This window comes from Xiphias gladius, unplaced genomic scaffold (genome assembly GCF_016859285.1).
Source record: "Xiphias gladius isolate SHS-SW01 ecotype Sanya breed wild unplaced genomic scaffold, ASM1685928v1 HiC_scaffold_1480, whole genome shotgun sequence".
Lineage (NCBI taxonomy): Eukaryota > Metazoa > Chordata > Actinopteri > Istiophoriformes > Xiphiidae > Xiphias > Xiphias gladius.
Window position 1 is genome coordinate 20,615 of NW_024401811.1, and position 20,960 is coordinate 41,574.

Here is a 20,960-nt window from a genome sequence, read left to right on the forward strand (position 1 = left end):
GTAAACTCCCTTTTTTCTACCTCCACACTCCCAGATTTTTTGATTTTTCAGATTTGTAGTCTTCAGACCCAATTCAAGCTGAGGTTTACCTTTAAAGGACGTCTGACAAGTTCACAATTCTGAAGTCTGTCTTAACACAATCTTGATGTGCACATGTGAGCAGTTAAACAGTTTTTGCTCACTGTAAAATTTCTGCTGTCTACTCTGATGACAGAAAGATCCCCAAAGCAACTCCAGTGTTACTGATGAAGTCCTCACTCTAAAGGTTTTTTTAAAGTTAACATGAGGCTTCAGCAGTCTGAGTTACAGTCTTTTATTGTGAAATCGCTGCTTCCTTCACTGGATTGAATCCTGACTGCTGAAGCCTCACGTTACCTCCAAATGTGACGTCACAGATCGGAGGTCTGGACAAAATCACGGATATGATCAGGCTTCTGTGAAATGCTAAACCATCTGAGAGTGTGACAGTACATGACCTTTTTTTTTTTTTTTGCCAGAGTGCAGTTTGTGTGTTTGATGTTTGTTTTAGATGTAAAGGTCAAAGGTCAAAGAATCATAACCTCACCACTTGGGGGAAATAAAGATGTGAAATGATCAGTTGTCTGCTCACACACAAACGTAAACACACACACACACGCACACACACACACACACTGCCGCTTCTCTCTGATCGGCTGCAGGAATGCGTGCATGAGATGTGAACAATAAGTGTGTTTAAAGCAGCAGAGTCACTTTGAACCATAAATACACAGAGACGACCTGGATCTTCTGACTACAGTTAAAACCAAAACACAGAAATATCATACAAAAATAAATCACATTTTTAAAAATTTGAATTATTTTTTAGGCTTTTGGTTCTGATATTTATCAACCATACTGATACATATTTTAAAAGGTATTTAAATCAGATAATATTTCAATTATTCTTGGAACACGTAACTAAAAGTTTGTTTGCTGAACATTTCATTTCATGAATAAAATGTCATCCAAATAAGAAAAGAAGATTAAGATATTTAACTGAAAATCCCCACTGATTCAAAATACTCGTAAAATTAATTAAATATATCTAATTTTTAAAAAGCCACGTTGGTTTTCCATATCGTCATATGACGTAATCAGAGCGCGTCACGAGCAGCTGGTCCGTAGGCAGCATGAGGCGGTGGTGTCGGACCGGGGCGACCTTGGCGTTCGGAGCGGGACTCGGGGCCGCTGTCGGCCGCCTACTGAGCCTCAGAGGCGGGGAGGAGGAGGAGGACAGAGCCGGTCTGCTCAGCAGAGTCCCGGTGGTCCCGGTACCGAGAGTTCAGGCCTCCGAGCTGACGGTGAGTGTGTGTGGGCTTGTTTTACTATATTCGTAGGGTCCGAAAACTAGAAGCCCACTATTTGTGTGGGGTCCTACAGCTTTGTGGTGACCAAAATGCTGAACCCCACACCTTCAAAGGGCTGTTTGAGGGTTCAGACCTGGTTTTAGGGTTCGGGTAAGAATCAGGTTTAGGTCAGGGTCAGGGTTGGGGTAAGGGGCTTGGGAATGTATTAGCTCAATGACGGGTCCCCACGAATATAGTAAAAGTGGTATGTGTTCAGGTCAATGACTTTACTGAAGTTTGTATTAAAATGTGAATATTTACGCGTTATTATATTTAATTTTCTTCATTAAACCTTCAGTTTTATTTAATAAACAAATTAAAAACAAACTCAACTCAGACGACAAACAGGAGAAGAAACCAACATATTTTTACTGTGAAACGAAACTCAGCAAACAGGAAAATATGAATGTCATGAGCAAATAGAATATATCAGAGGACAAAGCAATACAGCTGAAACTAAATGGTAAATGGACTGCACTTATATAGCATTTTACATCTGCATTACACAGCTGCCACATTCACCCATTCACACACACACACACACACACACACACACATTCTTAAAGCGCTGTTTCTAAACATACAGTGCTTTTTCTGTCACTCACATACCGATGATACATCGGGGGCAGTTTTGGGTTCAGTATCCTGCCCAAGGACACTTTGACATGCGGGCTGGAGGAGCTGGGGACCAAAACACTGACCTTCTGATTAGTGGACGACCCGCTCTACCTCCTGAGCCAGAGCCGCCCCGAAACTACAACTAAGTAAAAAACTGTTTTCGTTATCCGTCAATCTGTTGACGAACTGTTGAACTGTTTCATCTATAAAATGTCAGAAAATAGTGAAAAATGCCTGATAAAACTGCACACAGCCCAGACTGCTAGTTCTATTTGACTAACAACCTAAACTATAAAATATTCAGTTTACTGTGACATACCACTAAAGACGCATCAAATAATCACATTTCACAAGCTGGAGACTTACGGTTTGAATATTTGCATAAAAAATGACATAAAGAAGAAATCGTTCCTCAAACTAATGCCCATCGGTTTTCTGTAGATTGAGGAATCAATTAATTGATTCATCGTTGCATCTCGACAAAACATAGAACAAAGATTTCACAAATACAACAAAATGTACAGTGATACAATTTACAGAGACATAATATGTACACCTGCAAAAACAGAGGTAGTAAATATGGTAAATATCTATTAATAATAGCGAAATAGTAACAGTAATTATGATAATGGTCCGAGTAGTGACGAAAATCATAATAATCTGGTTTTATAACATGTTTATGTGTGTAAATGTGTGAAATTAATAAAAAATAAAAGAAGAAGGAGTAATTCTAAAAAGTTAAAGAAAAAGGCACAAAGAAAGAAGAGTAAATAAAAACGAGGTCGTTTATTAAAGCAGCTGCATGATGTGATATGTATCAGTAAAACGACCGTGTTCATAAAATCCAGCTGGTTTGTAGATTAAATTCTGACAGATTAAAAAAAAGATTTTGCGAAGATATTTAGATATGGGAACGTTTTCAGTTTTTAAAGAAACCGTTTCTAAAGTAAAGAAAAAAAATAGAGAAAAAAGACACAGTCTGACCCGATATCATATTTAGTTGAGGTGCTGCAGCTAAAATTATCAAAATCAATGAAGAAGGTGGCAATAGACCTTGAAGAAGGTCTCTGACCAAAAGCTTGCACATTAAAAAATGATTTATTTTTTTTTATAGATTTCAGTGTGCGGATGCTTCCTGTGTTTCTAAAATCCTCACGGTCATGATGTTCAACATTTTTTTCTACTGCAGGAAAATAAAAGCAGATTCTTCTCAAACATTTAATGTAACAAATGTCTCAGTGGATAAATGTGACAAAAAAAGTTTTATTCTCTGTTCATCAAACTGAATCTGGATCAGTTCAGTCTCATGCAAATGTCGAAATGGACCTTTAATGAGAATCAGATGATAAATAAGAATGGTTGGACTGTACCTTTATTCCTCAGAATTTGAACATCATTACAGTCTGATTTCTGTTAAGACACCTTCACCTGTGAGTCAGTCTGGCTGTCTGATAGGTTAACAAGCTGCTCTCTATTTGGTTAACAATCTGCTGGTCATCCAGGTGAGTCCAGGTGGGTCAGGAACTGTGATGAAGTACGGCTTCCCCTCACTGGCCAACATCAAGACCAGAGAGTCCTACGTCACCTCCTACGACCCCCGGACACGCACTGCATCCTGGGTAATAGAGAGGTTAAACCCCGCCTCCCTGAGCGGGACGTCAGACAGGAAGTACTGTGACTTCAAAGAGGATGACAGGTGAGACGAGTAAACAGGACGACATGTGAGACAGGTAAAGAGGACAATCCCTGTTTTATTGTGTATCTGGGAATAATATTCATGAAGTAAACCAAACTGAACTGAACCGCCCAGACACAGTAGTTTATAAACCCTAAACTCAGCTGAAAGTTTTTACAGGTGTTACAGGTGTGAGGGGCATGGCCTTTCCGAAGGCCGCCATCTGGCAGATTGGGCTCTTGTTTCTCGGGAAACACTGGCACATAATTTCCAGTCATTAGGCCCAATTTCATGTTTCTAGCTCAACCAATGATAATAAACCGACACAAAAACAATAGGGTTCTGCCCCTTCGGGGCTTGAACTCTAATAAAAGCATTTTATATCCAGATAACATATCAATAAAAACATTTTAATTGCAAACAGTCTGTGTTTTGATTAGTTTTCATTAAACTATAAATATGGACTCTCAGTTGTTGAATTGTCCTAAACCTCACTCTGACTCTGAGCACGTTTACATGTTCACACTGGAAATGTGCGAAAATAAAGTTTCTTTTAAAACAGTCAGCATGAAGACCAACTGCTGATGGCTGACTTTTGAGGCGCAGAGGAGATTGAGGAGCTGCTTAAAACTGGAAAATATTCGAATAAATTGTGGCTGATGGAGAAATGGCTCAACGCAAGAACAGTTCAGAAAACATTGAGTAAAACGAATGTTTTTGGAAAAACCTTTGGTCGGAATTTTGATTTAAAGTTTAACTGTATAATTTCCTGTCAGTATGAACAGTAATGTTGATTTGTTTGTTTACTAACTGCTAAAACAGTCCACTGTAAACATTAGTGTGTAGTAAATACCGTATACAGCTGCAGGTATTTGTTATGGAGCAGGAACTGACTTAACCCCGCCCCCCCCCCCAGTGTACACGTGTTTCACAGATCGACCAATGCTGACTACAGAGGGAGTGGATTTGACAGAGGTCACCTGGCTGCTGCAGCCAATCATAAGTGGAGTCAGAAAGCCATGGAAGACACATTCTACCTGAGCAATGTCTCTCCACAGGTAAGCATACACACACAGGAAAACAAATCTGTGTTTACCTGCTTCCTTTTTGCTTTAATTATCTAGTCCACCTGTGCTAAATTGAACTGATTGGACCTAGTTGGGAAGGCAAACACCTGTGTATGTTAGGTCCCACAGTTCACATGTTTAGACAAAAACCAAACCGTGAGGTCCAAGGAGACTGTCCACACCGTTATCTGCAAGTAATCAGATTGGATTTGTGCGTCCCGACATCACCAACCTCTCTGCATGGGTTGCTGTGGTAACGACGTAGGTGTCAGTAACAACGTAGCTACCGTCGCTCTGGATTTGACGTCGTCGTCGTGCGTCGCCTTGCTAGTGACCCGAAAGACGCTTTGAAATATGAGATTGGCGGTCAGAGCGTCTGGACTGAGACGCATTTATAGAGATCTGATTGGAATCTCATTTCAAAGCACCTCCAAATGTGGTTTTGCAAAAATCGCATTTCATGTGGTTTGTGCTGTGCAGACTTTCTAGAATCAATCTGGATCAAATCTGGATATGTCAAAAAACTGATTTGAGCTGGCAGTCTGAACAAGGCCCAAGAATCCAGCAGTCTCTCTAACAGAGCTTCAGAAGTCTTCTGGACATGTAATTATAGGCTGTTTCTTCTCAGTGTGCGGTAAAATAATTACTCAATATTTTCTAGTAATCAATCTTAACCCTGGGTAAAACTATCCTCCATGTTTCCGAAAGTTTTTTATCAAGCAGATTCATTCTGTCCTTTATAAAACAGAGTTTGGATGTATTTTTGTTCTGTGTGTTCTTGTGTTGAGAACCCTCACCTGAACCAGAACACCTGGAACAATCTGGAGAAACTGTGTCGCTCTCTGACCAAACGTTACCTCAACGTCTATGTCTGCACCGGCCCACTCTACCTGCCCAGGTAACCTCTTCTTCTTCTTCTTCTGTGGTGTCTGAGCGCTTAGGGTGAGAAGAAGCAGGATGCCATAATTCGATGGGTGTATGTGTTTCAGGCAGGAAGCTGATGGGAAACTCTACGTTCGTTATCAGGTTATTGGACGAAACCACGTCGCCGTGCCGACGCACTTCTTCAAGGTGAGTCTTCACCCAGCAATGAGGATGATGATGATGTCACCTGTCTCTATGTCAGCTGTGAATGTCTCCTGTCCTGTGTCTCCACAGGTGCTGATCCTGGAGCAGGTGGACGGCAGGGGGGTGGAGCTTCGGTCATATGTTTTACCAAATGAACCAATAGATGAGAAGGTTCCTCTGGAGCGTTTCCTGGTTCCAATAGAAACCATCGAGAGAGCATCGGGACTTCTGTTTGTTCCGAACATCATGAAGAGAAACAGCAGCCTGCAGGCAATCACCAATAAATGAACTACAGTACCCAGAATCCTCTGTTGCTGGATGAACTACAGCATGTTCTATCTCTGACCACAGTTCTCTGTATGTTCCTCAGTGATTCAAAGTTCCCTTTAGTTTACGTGGTTACCTGTTGTCCAGCAGCAGATTGTATATTTGAAAAAGAGGTCTTCACGGGTCCACTTGGTTCTGAAAAACTGAGACCCGACCTAGGACCCGAGTTGGGCCGAGTCCAACTTTTGCTCAGTCTAATCCAATCGAGAAGGGTCTGGTTTTACTGCTGCTGGTCTCAGGTCTGTGTGTCAATGTGATCCAAACAGGAAACAGGACTTTACATTATTTATATTACATTTTCTTTTAAGCATTTAAACAAAATATTTTACTTTCCGATTTTTTTTATTCGTTCTTAGGACATTAGCATCATTAATATATTGCTGCTCTTTTCCACCACGGCTGCTTGTTAATTTACCGCATTAACTGACCACTCATCACGATGCTGGTGTGTTGGTTTGTTGTTATTCTCTCTCTGTCTCTCTGGTCGACTGTATTTCGAATCGGTCTAAGTATCGGTACGGTCTGGCTGTGCTAAGTTTCCTTCAGATCAGGTCTCTCTTATCGGAGGTGGTGCATATCGGGTTCAGTTAGGTTTTCTACGGGTCCCTGTTCAGATTGGGTCCAGACCCCTAATCTGAAGTTATTTTTTCAGTCTGATCAGATCCAGGTGGTTCCTCCCATGTTTCAACATCACGTTCAGCTTCAGAGCTCAGCACCAGTTTGTCTAAACAGAAATAACCTGTGATAGATTAAAAACCCAGCAGGAGGTGTAACATCTTATCCTGTTGGTCTGAAATTTATCTCAGTCTTCAGAGACGAGTTGATAAAAACACTTGTGTTTATATGGTGACACTTTCCTGTAACCCCCCATTTATCATGTTTAAACAGCAGCAGTGGAGGAAGTACTCAGATCCTCCACATCAGTAAAAGTACCAATACTGCAATATAAATGAGCTCTATTACAAGTAAAAGTAATGCACTGCAAATGTCACTTAAGCGAAAGTACAGATGTAATATCAGCAAACTGTAAAGTATCAAAAGTAAAAGTACTAAAAAAAGTAAAAATACTAAGGTTTTCCCCTGTGAGTGTTACACGCTGTTCAAAAGTGTTACATGTTATACTATTCAATTATTATTTCTGCTGCTTAAATGCATGAGTAGTGTTTTGTGTGGTTGTTATATACAGTTGAGTAGTTTAATCTGTAACACTGCACCATATGTAATATATTTATGTAAATATACAGATATTAGATAAATATGGTGCAGTAAAAAGTAAAGAAATGGAAAAGTACCTAAAATTTTACTTAAGCCCAATACTGCAGCAAAAGTACTTTGTTACTTTCCATCACTGATAATCAGTCTTTAAAGAGTAATACCGAGTCTGTCTTTGCCCTGGGTTTTGCCTCTCAGGTTCCATGCAGTTCACTAAGCTAGCTTCTGATTGGTGGAGGCTGTATCTGCAGTCTGAGAGGTCTGCCGACACTACTCAGGGCGATTCCAGTCTTTTTGTATTAGTGATGCAGGAATGCAGCTCATCGCCCTGGACAGCCATAACAGGAGCAAACTTAGGAAAGGCTAAAAATGATACAAAATTGTTTTATAACTGGTACTAATGCAACAATTTTTGACTATGTGAAGCATTTCACCAGTGGCCAACTGTCTGTCAAGTTTCATTTGTGTAGCCTTTAGTTTTTGAGATAGATAGATTTTATGCATTCCTAATTAAAAAAGTAATAACTTATTAACTTTATGAGAGATCGACAAGCTGTTTAACAGCTACTACGGCCTGCATGCTCCTTTGGCAGCAATCACACAATTAAATTTGTATTTGTATTTCAGCCAGTGTTTCAAACTAACCCTAACCCTAAAAAGACAGTAGTTATAAGGCAGTAAAGGGTGGAGTGTTATATAAAGACTAGGGTTGGTGTATTACTAATACAGACACAGCATTGCTAAAGTTTTTTTATTGGACTCCATGTGTTTGAAAAGCCTGGAGAGTCACAATATAGTCAGAACTTAGGTTTTGTTCATGTTGAACACCCTGAGCTCAGCAACTTCCACTTAACATCTTTGTTTGGATCAGGAGTCGTAAGTGATAAAGAAGAAGATTATGTTGCAGCAGACAGAAGATGTTTTTATTCAGATGTTTATCAGGGTTTATTAGAGTTTGTGAGGATTCTGGAGTAAAGCTTCACAACAACAAGGAAGTGTTTGTTAAACCACCTGCTAGGTGATTATTTTTAAGAAAAACTGATGTTGAACTCTGTGACCGAATGTAGCTTTAATATGATGGGAGCAAAGTGGAGCTTCAGGCTGCAGTGATTAGATATTCCTCAGAATGAAACCAAAGTCCAGGTTCAGTTTTTCCATAGACTGTGACGTTTTCTTCACTGAAACATAATCAGTCGGTGGATTTAAATGTTGGATGTTTGCAGCAGCATGTTACTGCCACCATCAGAAATGATGATTTGTTCAGTTTATAACATGAAAATTTGTGTAATGTTGTAATGAGATCCGGAGATTTTGTTAAAACAAGAAACGATTGCTGTAAAAACTGAATCATTTCTTTAGTTACTCAAAGAAAATCTGTCATAATAACATGAGTTTTAATGAATAACTTTTCACATTCTAACAACTGATCTTTTTCTTGTTATAACATTTTCTTATCAAAAACACTCTCACATCATAACAACAAACTGATCGAATATTTTTTTATCATGGTGGCAGAAACACGCAGCTGTCGATGGTGAAAATATATTTAAATGTACAACCTGCTGCAGAAGAACGGCTGAAAGTATCAAGTTTGGATGTTTCCTCTCAGGGTTGTGTGATGAATCGCTGAGGAAGAGAATGGACTGCATTACCCAGATTCCCCAACTACTGACTGGGCTACAGTAAAGGTGTAGCAGTGTGAGGAGACATGGATCAGAAACTGCAGAGCTCAGCAGGAAAATAAGATGAATTAGAATCATTTTTCTCTCAAATGAAGGAACATCAAAGTTGATATCTGAGAGAAGTCAAAAAATCTGGTGCAGTGCTAAAGGTAAAACAGTCTGTTAAATCCAGTCAGCTGAGGCAGATCGATGCTTTCTGACGGTTTAACTTTACGTTCTTTACTTTGATCTTGGTGCCCTCGCGCAGAGAACCAAGGTTACAGTGGAACCAGATGTTCTGTTAATTTGTATACAGGAATGAAGGAACTCGAGAATAATATTTTAAATGACACCAGCTGAGCTCTGTAGACTGATCATGTTTCTGTGAAGGAAATATTTGACATGTTGGTCTTTATGTTATTTTCAATGATAACGAATTACAATTTTAAAATATTTAAATCTGCACTCTCTTTCTTTCAGCCCCCTGGTGAAAATTTACTAATAGTGTTAATAATGTTTAATAAAGTTATTGGGGGTTTACGCTTAAAACACATATCTATTCATTAATTAACCCCTAATTTTAGGGCAAAGTTCTGCCTTTGTACATGGATTTAAAAAATAAGGTTCGTTTAACCTACAAAGTACAGGGTATCTGTAATTGTAACAAATGTTACCCCTTAAAAATATTTAAACCATGCCGATAATACATTAAAACCCCTCAATATTTTTCTAATCAATTAATATTTTGAATTTTTAATTTGCCTCAAATCTGTAAACTTTACATAAAATCTTCAGTTTAAGGGCTTTTTGAGGAATAAAACCCTTAAATTTCACCACATAACATGAAATCTCTCCCTTAGTTTGAAAATGAAAATAACCTTAATTTTTATATTAAAGTGAAAATTCAGACACCTACATGTCATGTCATTCTGATTTTTAACTCATTTAAAACTGTGCAGATAGCCCATTAAAACCACCTTAAAATATTATAATCCACTCATTAATCCCTTAATTAACTCCAAAGTGAAAGTCCACCTTAACTGGTCTTTAAGGGTATCTTAGTGTCACTTTGTAAAAAAAAAAAATTATATATATATATATAGACACACACACACACACACACACACACGAGCTGATGTATATGTATGAATATATACTTGTAGAATCAATGCAAACGAGCGCTGAAGCTGTTCTGGCGCTTTGTGGAGGCCCAACACGTCACTAAGACACTTTATGTTGGTTTTTCCTTTGTCAACCGTCTACATATATATATATATATATATATCTAAAGTTACAAGATTTTACATATATTTGTCTGTATCAGAATCTTGTAATTAATTTATCCATTAATTAAACTAAGGTCCTTAATCCTAATCGAACCCAGTATTGTTTCCATTAATTTGTCCAAATCTGATTAAATGTGAATAAAAAAGAGCCCTACAGTAAACCACTATCCTTTCACCTTAATAACTTCTGATCAATAACATGAGTAACATGATTAATTTTTAAGCAGGTTTGTTTGATGAAAGCAGCTCAGACAGATGAAATGAAACAAAACTAATTTCATTAGAAAGTTAAAACATCATACATCTAGTTGTACAAACATAATAATCAATACATTAGGGCCATCAAAATAAAAGCTTGCATTTTATCCACTTCCTGTGGTTAACAGCTGTCAAAATAAATTTGGTTCAGCATGTTTAAGTTAGTAACAGGAAGTCCTTCCGCTGACAGATGACAGGTGCCAGGGGACAGCCAATCACAGTTAAGGTGGGTGGGGCCCATTCTTTTTTAAAACAGTCTTTTTAAGGAACGTCTGTCTTTACATCTTTCTGTGTCCTGATTGGCTGAAGGTCAGCTAACTGTTGTCCACTTCCTCGTAGTCCTGGTCCTCCTCATCCTGAGAGGTGAAGATGTCAGACACCAGGTACTTGTTCTTCTCCTGCTCCTCTTGCTGCACATCCTGTCTACGGAACCTCCTCAGTTTCTCCTTCAGGAGAGGAACCTCGCTCTGCTGCAGGAAGTCAATGATCTCTGTGGATAGGAGGGAGACAGACTCAAAACCACCACAAAGGTAGAACATTATTTGAGTTGGGGGGCTTTTATTTGTCTCATCTTTTTAAGGGGGGTTGGGGGACTGAAATCAGTGCTTTTTAAAAAAACTTTTAAGGACCTGCAGACACCCTGAACGAAATGATGTGAAAGAAAAAGCTAATTACTGTTCTACTGAAAAGTCAGACATCACAGTTTCCTCAACGCCAAAAATATTCATACAGCTGTGTTTGTTCATAATTCAAAGTTTTGTTTGAAAGTGGGAAAAAGTGAAATATGTGAACTGCAATGAGCCGTTTGAATTCAAACTTTACCCTCTGTAATTTCAGAGAGCCCCTTGTGGCCCAGCAGAGGGCGCTCTTTAAAATCACCACCAGCTTGACCTTCTGCTGCTCTGATTCATCTGAATGATTCGTCTCAGGTTTAATTCATTTCAGCATTTCAACTTTTCATTTCAAAAAGCAGATTTATTTGTTTGGGCTGTTTTAAGAAGCATCTTCCAGTCAGTAACGTCTTTTCTCTGTCAGTAATGTTCACTGATGTTCTCTGAAGAACTACATTTATGGACTGAACTCATCGACAATCCAATGAGAACTAGACAAGACACAGCAACAACAAGCTGAGACGAACTATGAAAGCACGCGGGCAGCGCGATGACATTTAGAAAACAGTAAACTGACGTAACGTTGTCGTGACTTTCAGTCAGGTGTCTGTCATGTCTACAGCCGATCGGAAGGAATCAAGTCCACAGTCAAACTGTCGGGGTCTTCACACAATGTTCACCACAGACACTTCGCCCTCTGCTGAGCACTGTACCATAAGTACTGCAGTACTGACAGAAAAAGTACTGCAAAGAACTGACAGATAAATTCCTGCAGTACTGATAACAGTAGGTTGAAGATTGGAGCACTGACCTCCGTATGATAAACTGGTCCAGTTGGGAACTCTGGAAACTTTCAGTCTGTGGAAACTCTTCTGTACACACACAGGAGTCACTTTACTGTAACACACACCGTGCTACAGTTAGTACTACAGTACAGTTAGAAGTACTACATTAGTACAACTATTAGTACAAACATTAAACTGTGGATCTCTTCGCTGAACACCCTGCTGCTGCTGCTGCATTTCTACTATTAATTTATGGTCATTAGTACTACAAGTTGTGTTACTTCTGACACTGCTGCAGCACCACAGTACTCCAGCAGTACTCCATCCGTGTACCAGCAGACAGGTGTCTGGTTTCTGGGCTGCTGAGTGGCTCGAGGATTCAGAAGGCAGAATAAATCTTACTCCAGAGCCAAATCTGTTTCCAGCTCTGACACCGAACACCGGGATCCACCTGACTCGTCTGAGCTGACAGCTGACAGGTCACTGTGACCTTTGACCTTACCCGACACTCTGAGCGACCTCGTCCCAGTCGATGTCTGCTGCGTCATCCACACGCATGTTGTACAACCTGAAACACACACACATTATTATTATTGTTATTATTCTTAATGTGCTAAAGGTGTTTACTGCGGTTCTGTTTTTGTTAAACAGTTTCCGTTTCTGGACTTTAAAGAATCCAGAGAATATTTCTGCCTGGATAATACACTACTTGGCCAAAAGTATATGGACACCTCAACACTGCAGCCACGTGACCATGCAACTGCGCTCTGAGTGTGAATGTGTGAATTTTCTCTCTATGCGGAGCGGCTGACATTCACAACAACAAACAGTAGTCCATTGTCTACCTGTTGGACTTTAATGTTGGTACAGGTCAAGTCAGGTCAGGTCAGCTGTGTCCTGGTTCAGGTGTGTCATGTGATCTTACGTGTTGATGAGGTGAATTTTAGCCTGAAGTCCTTCAGCTCCTCTGTTGAAGGTGCTGCAACCTGAAGACAGTTTCAACTTCAGGAGAGTGAACCTGAAACACAGAGAGACACAGAGAGTACACCTGAACACCTGGATTATATCTTCACTTCTTTTTTTTCTTCAGTGAAAAAAGGAGTTTGGTAGAGAAACAGTTTCTGTTTGTCAAAGTAATATCAAATAGAGCAGTCGGTGGAGATGCAGTTTCAGGTGTGTTATGTGATACAGTGGAGATGAAGCCCAATAAGTGTCAATGTTTTTTCTTTGAGCATTTTATTTATTTTAAGAATAACACAGATTTATCCTTTTTTTTTTAGCTGTATCTGAGGGCAGTTTGTTTCTTTGGTGACTGAAGTTTCTCTTCCTTATTTATTTTCAATGAATTAATTACTTATTTTTCTTTATTTCTGTTGTTGTGTGATGAGACCTAAATGTAATGATTGTTGTTCACACATGAATTTATAACTATAGAGAGTTCAGTCTAGACCTGCTCTATATGCAAAGCGCCCTGAGACAACCTCTGTTATGATTTAGCGCGATATAAATATAGTTGAATTGTTGAACTGATTTGAACTGAATGACGATCTGTTCCACTGATGCTTCACTTCAGTTGGGTTTGATTCATGAAAAAGGATGAAAATGTTTTGATGCAAACTAAAAAGGGAAAATCTCAGATTTATTTGGGGGGCAACGATTTTAGTGGGTGGGGGTGATGTGCTCCCTGCTGCAATGAAGTATTGTGTTCTGGTATCAGAAGTAAAATTCTTAAAACAGTACTAGTATCATAAATGATGTAATGAAGTTTCTGAATCATCACGCATATCAGACATGTGATCCAGAATATCACAACCAGTATCAGTCCAGTGCCAATATCAGACCCAGCAGGTGTACTGACCACTTGAGTCGGCACTGGTTCCAGGACCTGGTTCCGACCTGCTGACTGATCTCCTTCCAGGGCAGGTTGTTACACAGCTGGTCTCTGCTCAGAAACGGACCATTAGAACTCTGCTGGACCACGACCTCCAGGTGAGCCCTCACAGCCCACTTTAATCTGGACGCTTCATCTGGACTCCACGACCCACGACCTGTAGCTGCACATGAACACACATACATAGAGCCACAAACAGGATTTCAGCTGAGTTCTGCTCCAGCTCTGGATTTTAATAGGTCCTGGTCTCGTATTTATGAAGGGTCTCAGAGCCGGATCAGTCCTAACTGGCTCCTACTGTTATAAGCAGCAGTCAAAACATTTTGTCAGGTTCTGAAGTGATTCGGTCTGAGCTGCAGAGGAGTCCATACCTACAAGGAGCTGCAGAAGGTCAGACCGAGAGAGGTCTGATGAAAAACAAAGCGCGGACTTGGCTTGAGATGCAGAGGAAAACAGGCGTTACAAGCTGTAAAACCATGTGAAGGTTGAAGTTTTTCCCTCAGCTGAGTCTGATCATTTACTGTGTGGCTAGAACAAAGTATTTTTCTATATATCATTTTAAATTTGACCACTGTCAGAGAACTACAAAACATCAGTGAGAGTTAAAAAAGAGACATCTAACTCTCTCCAACTGCTGCCCTGCTGAAAGTCAATAACTCTCAGTCCTAGTCTGAGCTAGATCTGGTTTTAGTCTGAGTTTAACTCTCAGAGTTATAACTCTGACTCTGGTCCTCCAAGACTTTCAGTGCTTGTATTGATAGGCTTCTGACAGCGTCACTACGTGTTTAAACTATGTTATACTGTATATTGTTACCACAAGAGATCATCAATAACTCTGTCTCTCTGTCTGTTCTTAGTCCCTGTGTTAACGTACCTGTCAATCAATCAGATTGTGACAGCAGCGCCCAATCAAGTGGACTGAATGGTTGTGGTGGGCGGGGCTAAAATGTAGTTTAAAAGTTGATCTGAGGACCCTTAAAACTGCAGTAAAGTCACCGGTGTGAATCTTAAATATGTCTGAAGTGTTCTGATGTTCTAATCTGCAACCTGTTCAGACCTGAACAGAACAAACTGTAAGAACAATCTTTTCAGGGTGTTTACCGATGGTGGCGAAGCGTTTCTGTAAGGCGTAGACGCTGCGGTCCATCTTCTGAGCGATCGTCTTCCAGTCGTTACCATGAAGGTTCTGCAGTTTGATCAAAGAACGCAACTCCTCCTCTGAGAACCTGAAAGAAGACGGCCATATCTCAGAGGGTTCTACAGCGAGATCATTAAGACAGAGATAGTCCCGATGGTAGAACATAAAGATACAGAGGTTTCCACAGGTAGAACAAAAAGAACAGTAAAACATTATTTAACCTCTGACCTTCCCATGTGGTTCCTGTCATCAAAAATCTTCTTGGCTCTGGTGTAAACCTGATGACATGTCCGAGGGATCCCTTCCGCTGAGAGACAGTTTGATGGAGAGAGAAAGGTGGGGGGGGCAGACAGATGAATCAAAGAGTAAAGTAATTTCCATCAGCGACAGAATTCATCATTCATGGCTGCTGACAGTCTGTGAAGGTGGATGGAGGTGGTTGGAGGCTGAAGGTGGATGGAAGCCGCAGCAGAAGGAATTCCTCAGACTGTCCTGGAGTCTGAGCTGTTGGATCTGTGCACATTGTGACGTTACAACGTTTTCCATTAAACTTTTTTACTGAACTGTACGTTTACAACTGTATTTTAACACTACGGCTTTTCCTCAGCAGACAATTGACAGACTCTCAGAGAAAGCCACTCCAACTCCAACCACCAGCAGCACGGTACATCCACCCCCACACCAGAGCATCACAAACAGGACCCTCAGGAGAACCATCGCACCTGACCAGACTGACCACTGATGATGATGATGTGTTTACGTACCGATGCTCTCCAGGAAATGATGTCGTACTCTCAGCCTCCTGATCTCACCCTCCTGCTCTTTGTACCGATGAGGAAACAGAAGCTGACTGGCCGAGCTGATGCCTGTCAGAGCCAGGAAGTCTGAAACATTCTCTATGATTCCCCGATTCTCCTGCTGAGAGCATCGTCCCTGACGCAGAGACACACCTGGAGGAACAGGTGTGTTTGCAGTAGTAGTACCTTGATGTTTGAAGTGTTTGCAGTATTACTACCTTGTGGATTGAAGTGTTTGCAGTATTAGTACCTTGCTTTTTGAAGTTCTTGAATCGTTGCAGGTCATATCTCAGCAGTTTACTGATCTGATCAACTGATTTTTGCTTGACGTCTGGAACAAACTCCTGTAGCTCCTCCACCAACGCCCAGTCCAACCTGCCAATACACAATATACAATATCCAATATCATTATGACTTCATCTTATAACATTACAACTTTAACCTTATGGCATTATGACTTTTATCTTATAACGTAACACCATCATCATAAGAGATTTCAGGGCTTCAGATCACGACCAGTTTGGTCGCAGATCTGACCATTTTCAGATTGTGTGCAAGTTAAAATTTCACATGGTCGCATTCGTGATGATCATTAGGCTGTTTCGCCGCCCCTCTGGCTCAGGTACTGCCTTACCCATTGTGGTTGAAAATATTACTTTTTTTTCTTCACTGGCTCAGTCGGTATCTCCCTACCTACGCTCCTACACCCACTGATGATGACCCACGTGAAAAAAACAATTTCGCTGCTACCATGATCCAAAGACGAAGCTGATTATTTTCAAAATCAAAATGAGGAGAGAGAGGAGGAGGCTGGTGGAGAGGGAGAGCCAACGAAACGTCCTGACTCAGACACAACTGACGATGAGAGTGGAGCTGCAGGGAGAGACCGACTGAGCCAGTGAAGAAGAAAAAGTGCTACTTTGAACCTCAGTTGCTAACGCGGTACCCGTTGTTGCGGTACGAGGGGAATGCTTTTCTGTGTGTGTATTGTGGGTAATGTGGCCCATCCATTGCAGGCAACTCTAAACTTGTTACGGGTCAACACAGTCTAAGTTTGAAACAGAAAGACAAAAAACCTTCAGGGACCAATGCATCGCCCGAACGACTGAGCCCCTCCCCACGTTTTTTCAGTCTTCAGCAGTTAGATGAGAGTATTGGCTCTGACCCATCTTGTCAGCTTCTGCTCATGGCAGAGAAACTTAATGTTCAGATTAAAATATTTTGCAAATATCAAGTCTCGAGCCACTTTTAATCTTTAAATCAATAAGAAAATAAGGTACACAAATTAAGACAACTATTCATCAGCATGCAAAGTCATTGATCAGAAGTGCATCAGGCCAGTCAAGAGGGAAAACAGGGACAAATTGGAGTCTGACTACCACAGCTCTGATCTCAGACGAATGTGCAGTGGTCTACATTTGGACACAGACTACAAGGGGAGCAGCAAGGATGCTGCTCAGCCCGCCGACTCACTTCCTGACGAGCCCAACAACTCCTACGCCCGCTTCATAGTGAACAATACCACACCTGACATGAAGCCCGGGGGAATGCAAAGCGCTGCAAATGAACCCCATTAGCAGGTGACACGAGGCATCCTCAGGGCATAGGCTGACCAGCCAGTTGAGGTCTTCACCAGCCTTCATGCTCCCATTATGATCCCCACCTGTGTCAAGAGGGCTGTCATTGTCCTTGACCCCAAGAAACCCATGGTCAGTGCCTCCACCCCTTCATATTGCATTCAGGCTTAAAAGAACCACACAGAACGCTGTCGCCATGGTAATGCACACTGCCTTCTCACACCTGGAAAAGCAACACCTATGTGAGAATTCTGTTCATTGATACATCATCATTAAGCTCATGGACTTCGGACTTCACCCCTCCATCTGCAGTTGGATCCATGATTTCCTGATGGGCCGACCCCAGGTGGGGCGCATAGGCAGTCTCATCTCAGACACCCCAGGACTATGTCCTCAGCCCCTTCCTGTACTCGCTGTTCACCCATGAACACCACCATCCTGGGGCCTCATCATCAACAACGAAGAGACCACCTACAGGGAGGAGGTTAAGGATCAGGCCAAGTTGAGCCAGAACAACATCCTCTTTTTAAACGTCAAGAAAACAAAGGGGACAATTGTGAATTGGAGGAGGTGACAAGGATCAGGACGCACCCCCATTCACATCCGTGACGCTGAAGCTGAAAGGGTCTGCAACTTTGGCAGACTTTGAAGTTTGGCATTGACTCCAACATCCTCATAATTTTTTACGGATGCACCATCTAGAGCATCCTGACAGTTCGGTTTGGCAGCCGGTCAGTCCAGGACTGCAGAGCTCTCCGAAAGTCGTGAAGACAGCAGAGGGCATCACGGTTAACAAACTCCCCGTCATACCGGACGTTTATCATCTGCGCTGACTTAGCAAGACTCGAAAGATCACCAAGGAACGCATCCACTCACACTGTTGGCCATGCTGCCAACAGACGACTGCTCACCTCCAGACTCCAGACAGTTTCTTTGACCAGGTCATCAGGCCACTGAGCTATAACATCTGAAATATGGAACTCACCTAAGTGGTCAATTTAATGACCAGAGAGAATAATCGTGTGACGGCTCCTAACACCCAGCACTCATCTCTGCGCTGTTTCTACTACTGCTTCAATCTATGTCTACTCCAGACTCACAACATCTTATAACTTTATTGATACCCCGGTTCATTTATCTCTTACGTTCCCTCTCCACAGCAGATCCACAGTCTTTATCTTCAATCTCGATATTGCTGTTTTTGTTAATTACTGAGCCAAGTCAAAGCATTTCTTTGTAGAAAAAATAAATGAAGTTGAACTTTTGATTTTTTTGTCATAATATTACTACTTCTACTCTCTAGATATTTGATTTTATTTACCAAATGTTTCCACACGTTCACATAATAAGAAACTAGAGACCACCTTGGTCTGGGATCACACCAGCCGCAACGCCTGTCAACATGCTGACGTACCAACCCATGACAACACATCTTGGAGCTCAGCTTTCATTTTGATCTCAACTACACACCTGTAAAGATTCGTGCACATTTGTGACCAAATTTCTCCACAGAAGGACAGACATATAAACACCTGCCGAAGTCCTCAAAACCCCCTCTGTTGATGTTCCTGCTACAGTAGGTGTCTCCAGGACCACATTTGCCATGATGACAAAGACACACACACACACGCAAAAGGTGAAACAATACCAGCCACACTGTTGCGGCAGGTAATAAATCAGAAAAGAACAACTCACTCATCTTCTACACCTGCTCTTCCTGTCACCATCTCCTTCTTCTTCTTCTCTCTCCCTCCTTTCATCCTCCTCTTCCTCTTCTCTTCCACAGTCTCACTTTCCTGTGACATCATCTCCTCCACACTCTCGTCTTCCTTCTTCACCTCTTCCATCCCGGTGTTGTTTGTTTCCATGGAAACCAAGCAGTCCGTTTCTCTGTTGTTGTTGTAAGTTACCGTGAGGGCGCTGGCCTCACTATTCCCTTTCTTGTATTTCTTCTTCTTCTTCTTCTTTTCTGTCTCGCTGGTTTCTGCACCGGCCCGCACCTCCTCCACATCCTCTTCTGCTCCTCCCTCCCTCTGCCTCTCCTTTATCCTCTTCTTCTTTTTCTCTTTCTTGTTCTGGCTGTTAGTCTCTCCATCAACAGGAGAAGGAGGAAGAGGAAGACTGACCTCCTCCTCTTCATCATGTATCTTCGTCTTCTTCTTCTTCTTCTTCTTCTCCTCTACTCTCTCAGGTGTGTTGATGTCGACAGGAACGGGAGATTCCTCCAAACTCTCTGACCCCCTCCTCCTCTTCTTCTGGAGGGAGGGAGAGATGGAGTCTGCAGGAGGATTCATGACAGGAGGAGGAGGAGGAGATGACGGGAAGAGTAGGAGAAGGAAAAGGAGGAGATGAAGGTGGAGGTGCAGAGTTGATCAGCTGTTGTTGAAGCTGAAACAGAAGAAACAACAAACAGTCATTTCAGTCTGAACACGAACAGCTCCAATTATAAACGGGATTATTTTTTATCATCATTGAGATTATTCAAACTCCAGTGGGAGTCCACCTGTCCCGCTGCTGCTGCTGGACCAAACACAGCTGACAGAGTCCAGTTTGTTCCTGAAGCTGAGAAACAGCTTTAAAGAGCAGCTTCACACTGAATCCACTTTCTGAATGGGTACATTAGAGTTAGTTACCACAATCTGCTGTTCCTGGGTCCGTCTTACTGTGTTTACTACAACAAGTTATCTTCCTTTTTCCAGACAAAATCCTGCAATTCTGTCGTCTAGAGACAAAACACCTGACTTACCTCCAGACACCCTCCCCCAAAACTACGAGGAAAGGTCATGTTCACCCCCCAACCGATAAGCACAGCAGTCAGCTGGCAGCAGTGTGGACAGTCCTCAGAAGTAGTAGTAGAAACACTACAGTAGTAGAGATACTACGTGTACAGGGCTGGTCGCTTCTATTCTGCCTACCAGGCTTCAGATGCATGATGGATTTCTGATGATGCGGCGTTCAAGCTAAAATGGGCCGTTGCCTTGTGTCTGCACAGGCAGGACGAGGACCCGACCCGACCCCGACCCCGACCCCCCCCCCCACACACACACACACACCAAAAAAAACCCCTCTTTACTTAACACAGATCAGGAGCGGATATCAGCATTCAGATCCACAACAGCTTCATGCAGTCACGTTCCTCTCATGTATTATTGTTCTCGAGTCTCAGAGTTCCGCATCCGGTTCTCTGAAACCCTCCAGCAGCAGCAGCTGTACCAGGCACTAGTTTATCCAAGTTCTTCTGGTGAATATCTTGATGGATCTGCTGCAACGAGGTCTAACAGAGCCGGTCTGGGCTTCGGTTTTAACCTGTAAACCCGAACAGTTCCAAAAGTCTTACCCGGGCCCCCGTTAAACCGACTCACCGTCTCTCACCGCCCTGCTGCTGCACGCGGGTCGGAAGGCGGTACGCTGCGTATTTACTTCCTGTTCGATATCGGCGCATGCGCGGGACGCCTCAAAGCGACTGCGGTGAGGAACAGAGGTGTCACTCTGAATGAGTTTCCTGGTCCCGTTTACACAGACGCAGCGTTCATGTGTTTTCAGTTGTCTGATCATTTACTCATCCAGGTGAGAACACATAGATCTGCGTCTCTGTTTATGCCAGTACGTGTGGAAAGTAACC

At 41.9% G+C, this 20,960-nt stretch overlaps 2 protein-coding genes across 4 annotated transcripts; one reads left to right on the forward strand and one right to left on the reverse strand.

Annotated features, from left to right (window-relative positions):
- The first annotated feature begins 1,108 nt into the window (after positions 1–1,108).
- Positions 1,109–8,676, forward strand: endog (endonuclease G). Its single transcript, XM_040123200.1, has 6 exons — positions 1,109–1,322; positions 3,488–3,681; positions 4,577–4,718; positions 5,516–5,625; positions 5,717–5,798; positions 5,886–8,676. The coding sequence occupies exons 1-6, from the start codon at positions 1,152–1,154 to the stop codon at positions 6,081–6,083; spliced, it is 897 nt and encodes a 298-aa protein (XP_039979134.1). The 5' UTR covers positions 1,109–1,151; the 3' UTR covers positions 6,084–8,676.
- A 1,861-nt stretch (positions 8,677–10,537) lies between these two features.
- Positions 10,538–20,795, reverse strand: LOC120787514 (transcription termination factor 1-like). 3 transcript variants are annotated; one of them, XM_040123207.1, is made up of 11 exons: positions 20,701–20,795; positions 19,034–19,726; positions 16,012–16,136; positions 15,729–15,914; positions 15,193–15,271; positions 14,928–15,052; positions 13,794–13,989; positions 12,861–12,953; positions 12,438–12,503; positions 11,962–12,047; positions 10,538–11,029 (listed from the first exon to the last, which is right to left on the reverse strand). In XM_040123207.1, exons 2-11 carry the CDS (start codon positions 19,630–19,632, stop codon positions 10,854–10,856), a joined length of 1,731 nt encoding a protein of 576 aa, XP_039979141.1. In that variant the 5' UTR covers positions 19,633–19,726; positions 20,701–20,795; the 3' UTR covers positions 10,538–10,853. The 3 variants fall into 3 exon arrangements, with proteins under 3 accessions (XP_039979141.1, XP_039979142.1, XP_039979143.1); XM_040123208.1 differs by lacking the exon at positions 20,701–20,795 and adding an exon at positions 20,417–20,676; XM_040123209.1 differs by lacking the exon at positions 20,701–20,795 and adding an exon at positions 20,412–20,676.
- Positions 20,796–20,960: the final 165 nt, after the last annotated feature.

Excerpts from the sequence above, each read along its gene's own strand:
- endog (XM_040123200.1), top strand. The coding sequence starts at position 1,152 with ATGAGGCGGTGGTGTCGGACCGGGGCGACCTTGGCGTTCGGAGCGGGA. Across the intron at positions 1,323-3,487 it reads TTCAGGCCTCCGAGCTGACG|GTGAGTCCAGGTGGGTCAGG; the intron begins GTGAGTGTGTGT and ends CTGGTCATCCAG. Across the intron at positions 3,682-4,576 it reads GACTTCAAAGAGGATGACAG|TGTACACGTGTTTCACAGAT; the intron begins GTGAGACGAGTA and ends CCCCCCCCCCAG.
- LOC120787514 (XM_040123207.1), bottom strand. The coding sequence starts at position 19,632 with ATGAATCCTCCTGCAGACTCCATCTCTCCCTCCCTCCAGAAGAAGAGG. Across the intron at positions 12,954-13,793 it reads AACCAGTGCCGACTCAAGTG|GTTCACTCTCCTGAAGTTGA; the intron begins GTCAGTACACCT and ends TCTGTGTTTCAG. Across the intron at positions 12,504-12,860 it reads AAAATTCACCTCATCAACAC|GTTGTACAACATGCGTGTGG; the intron begins GTAAGATCACAT and ends TGTGTGTTTCAG.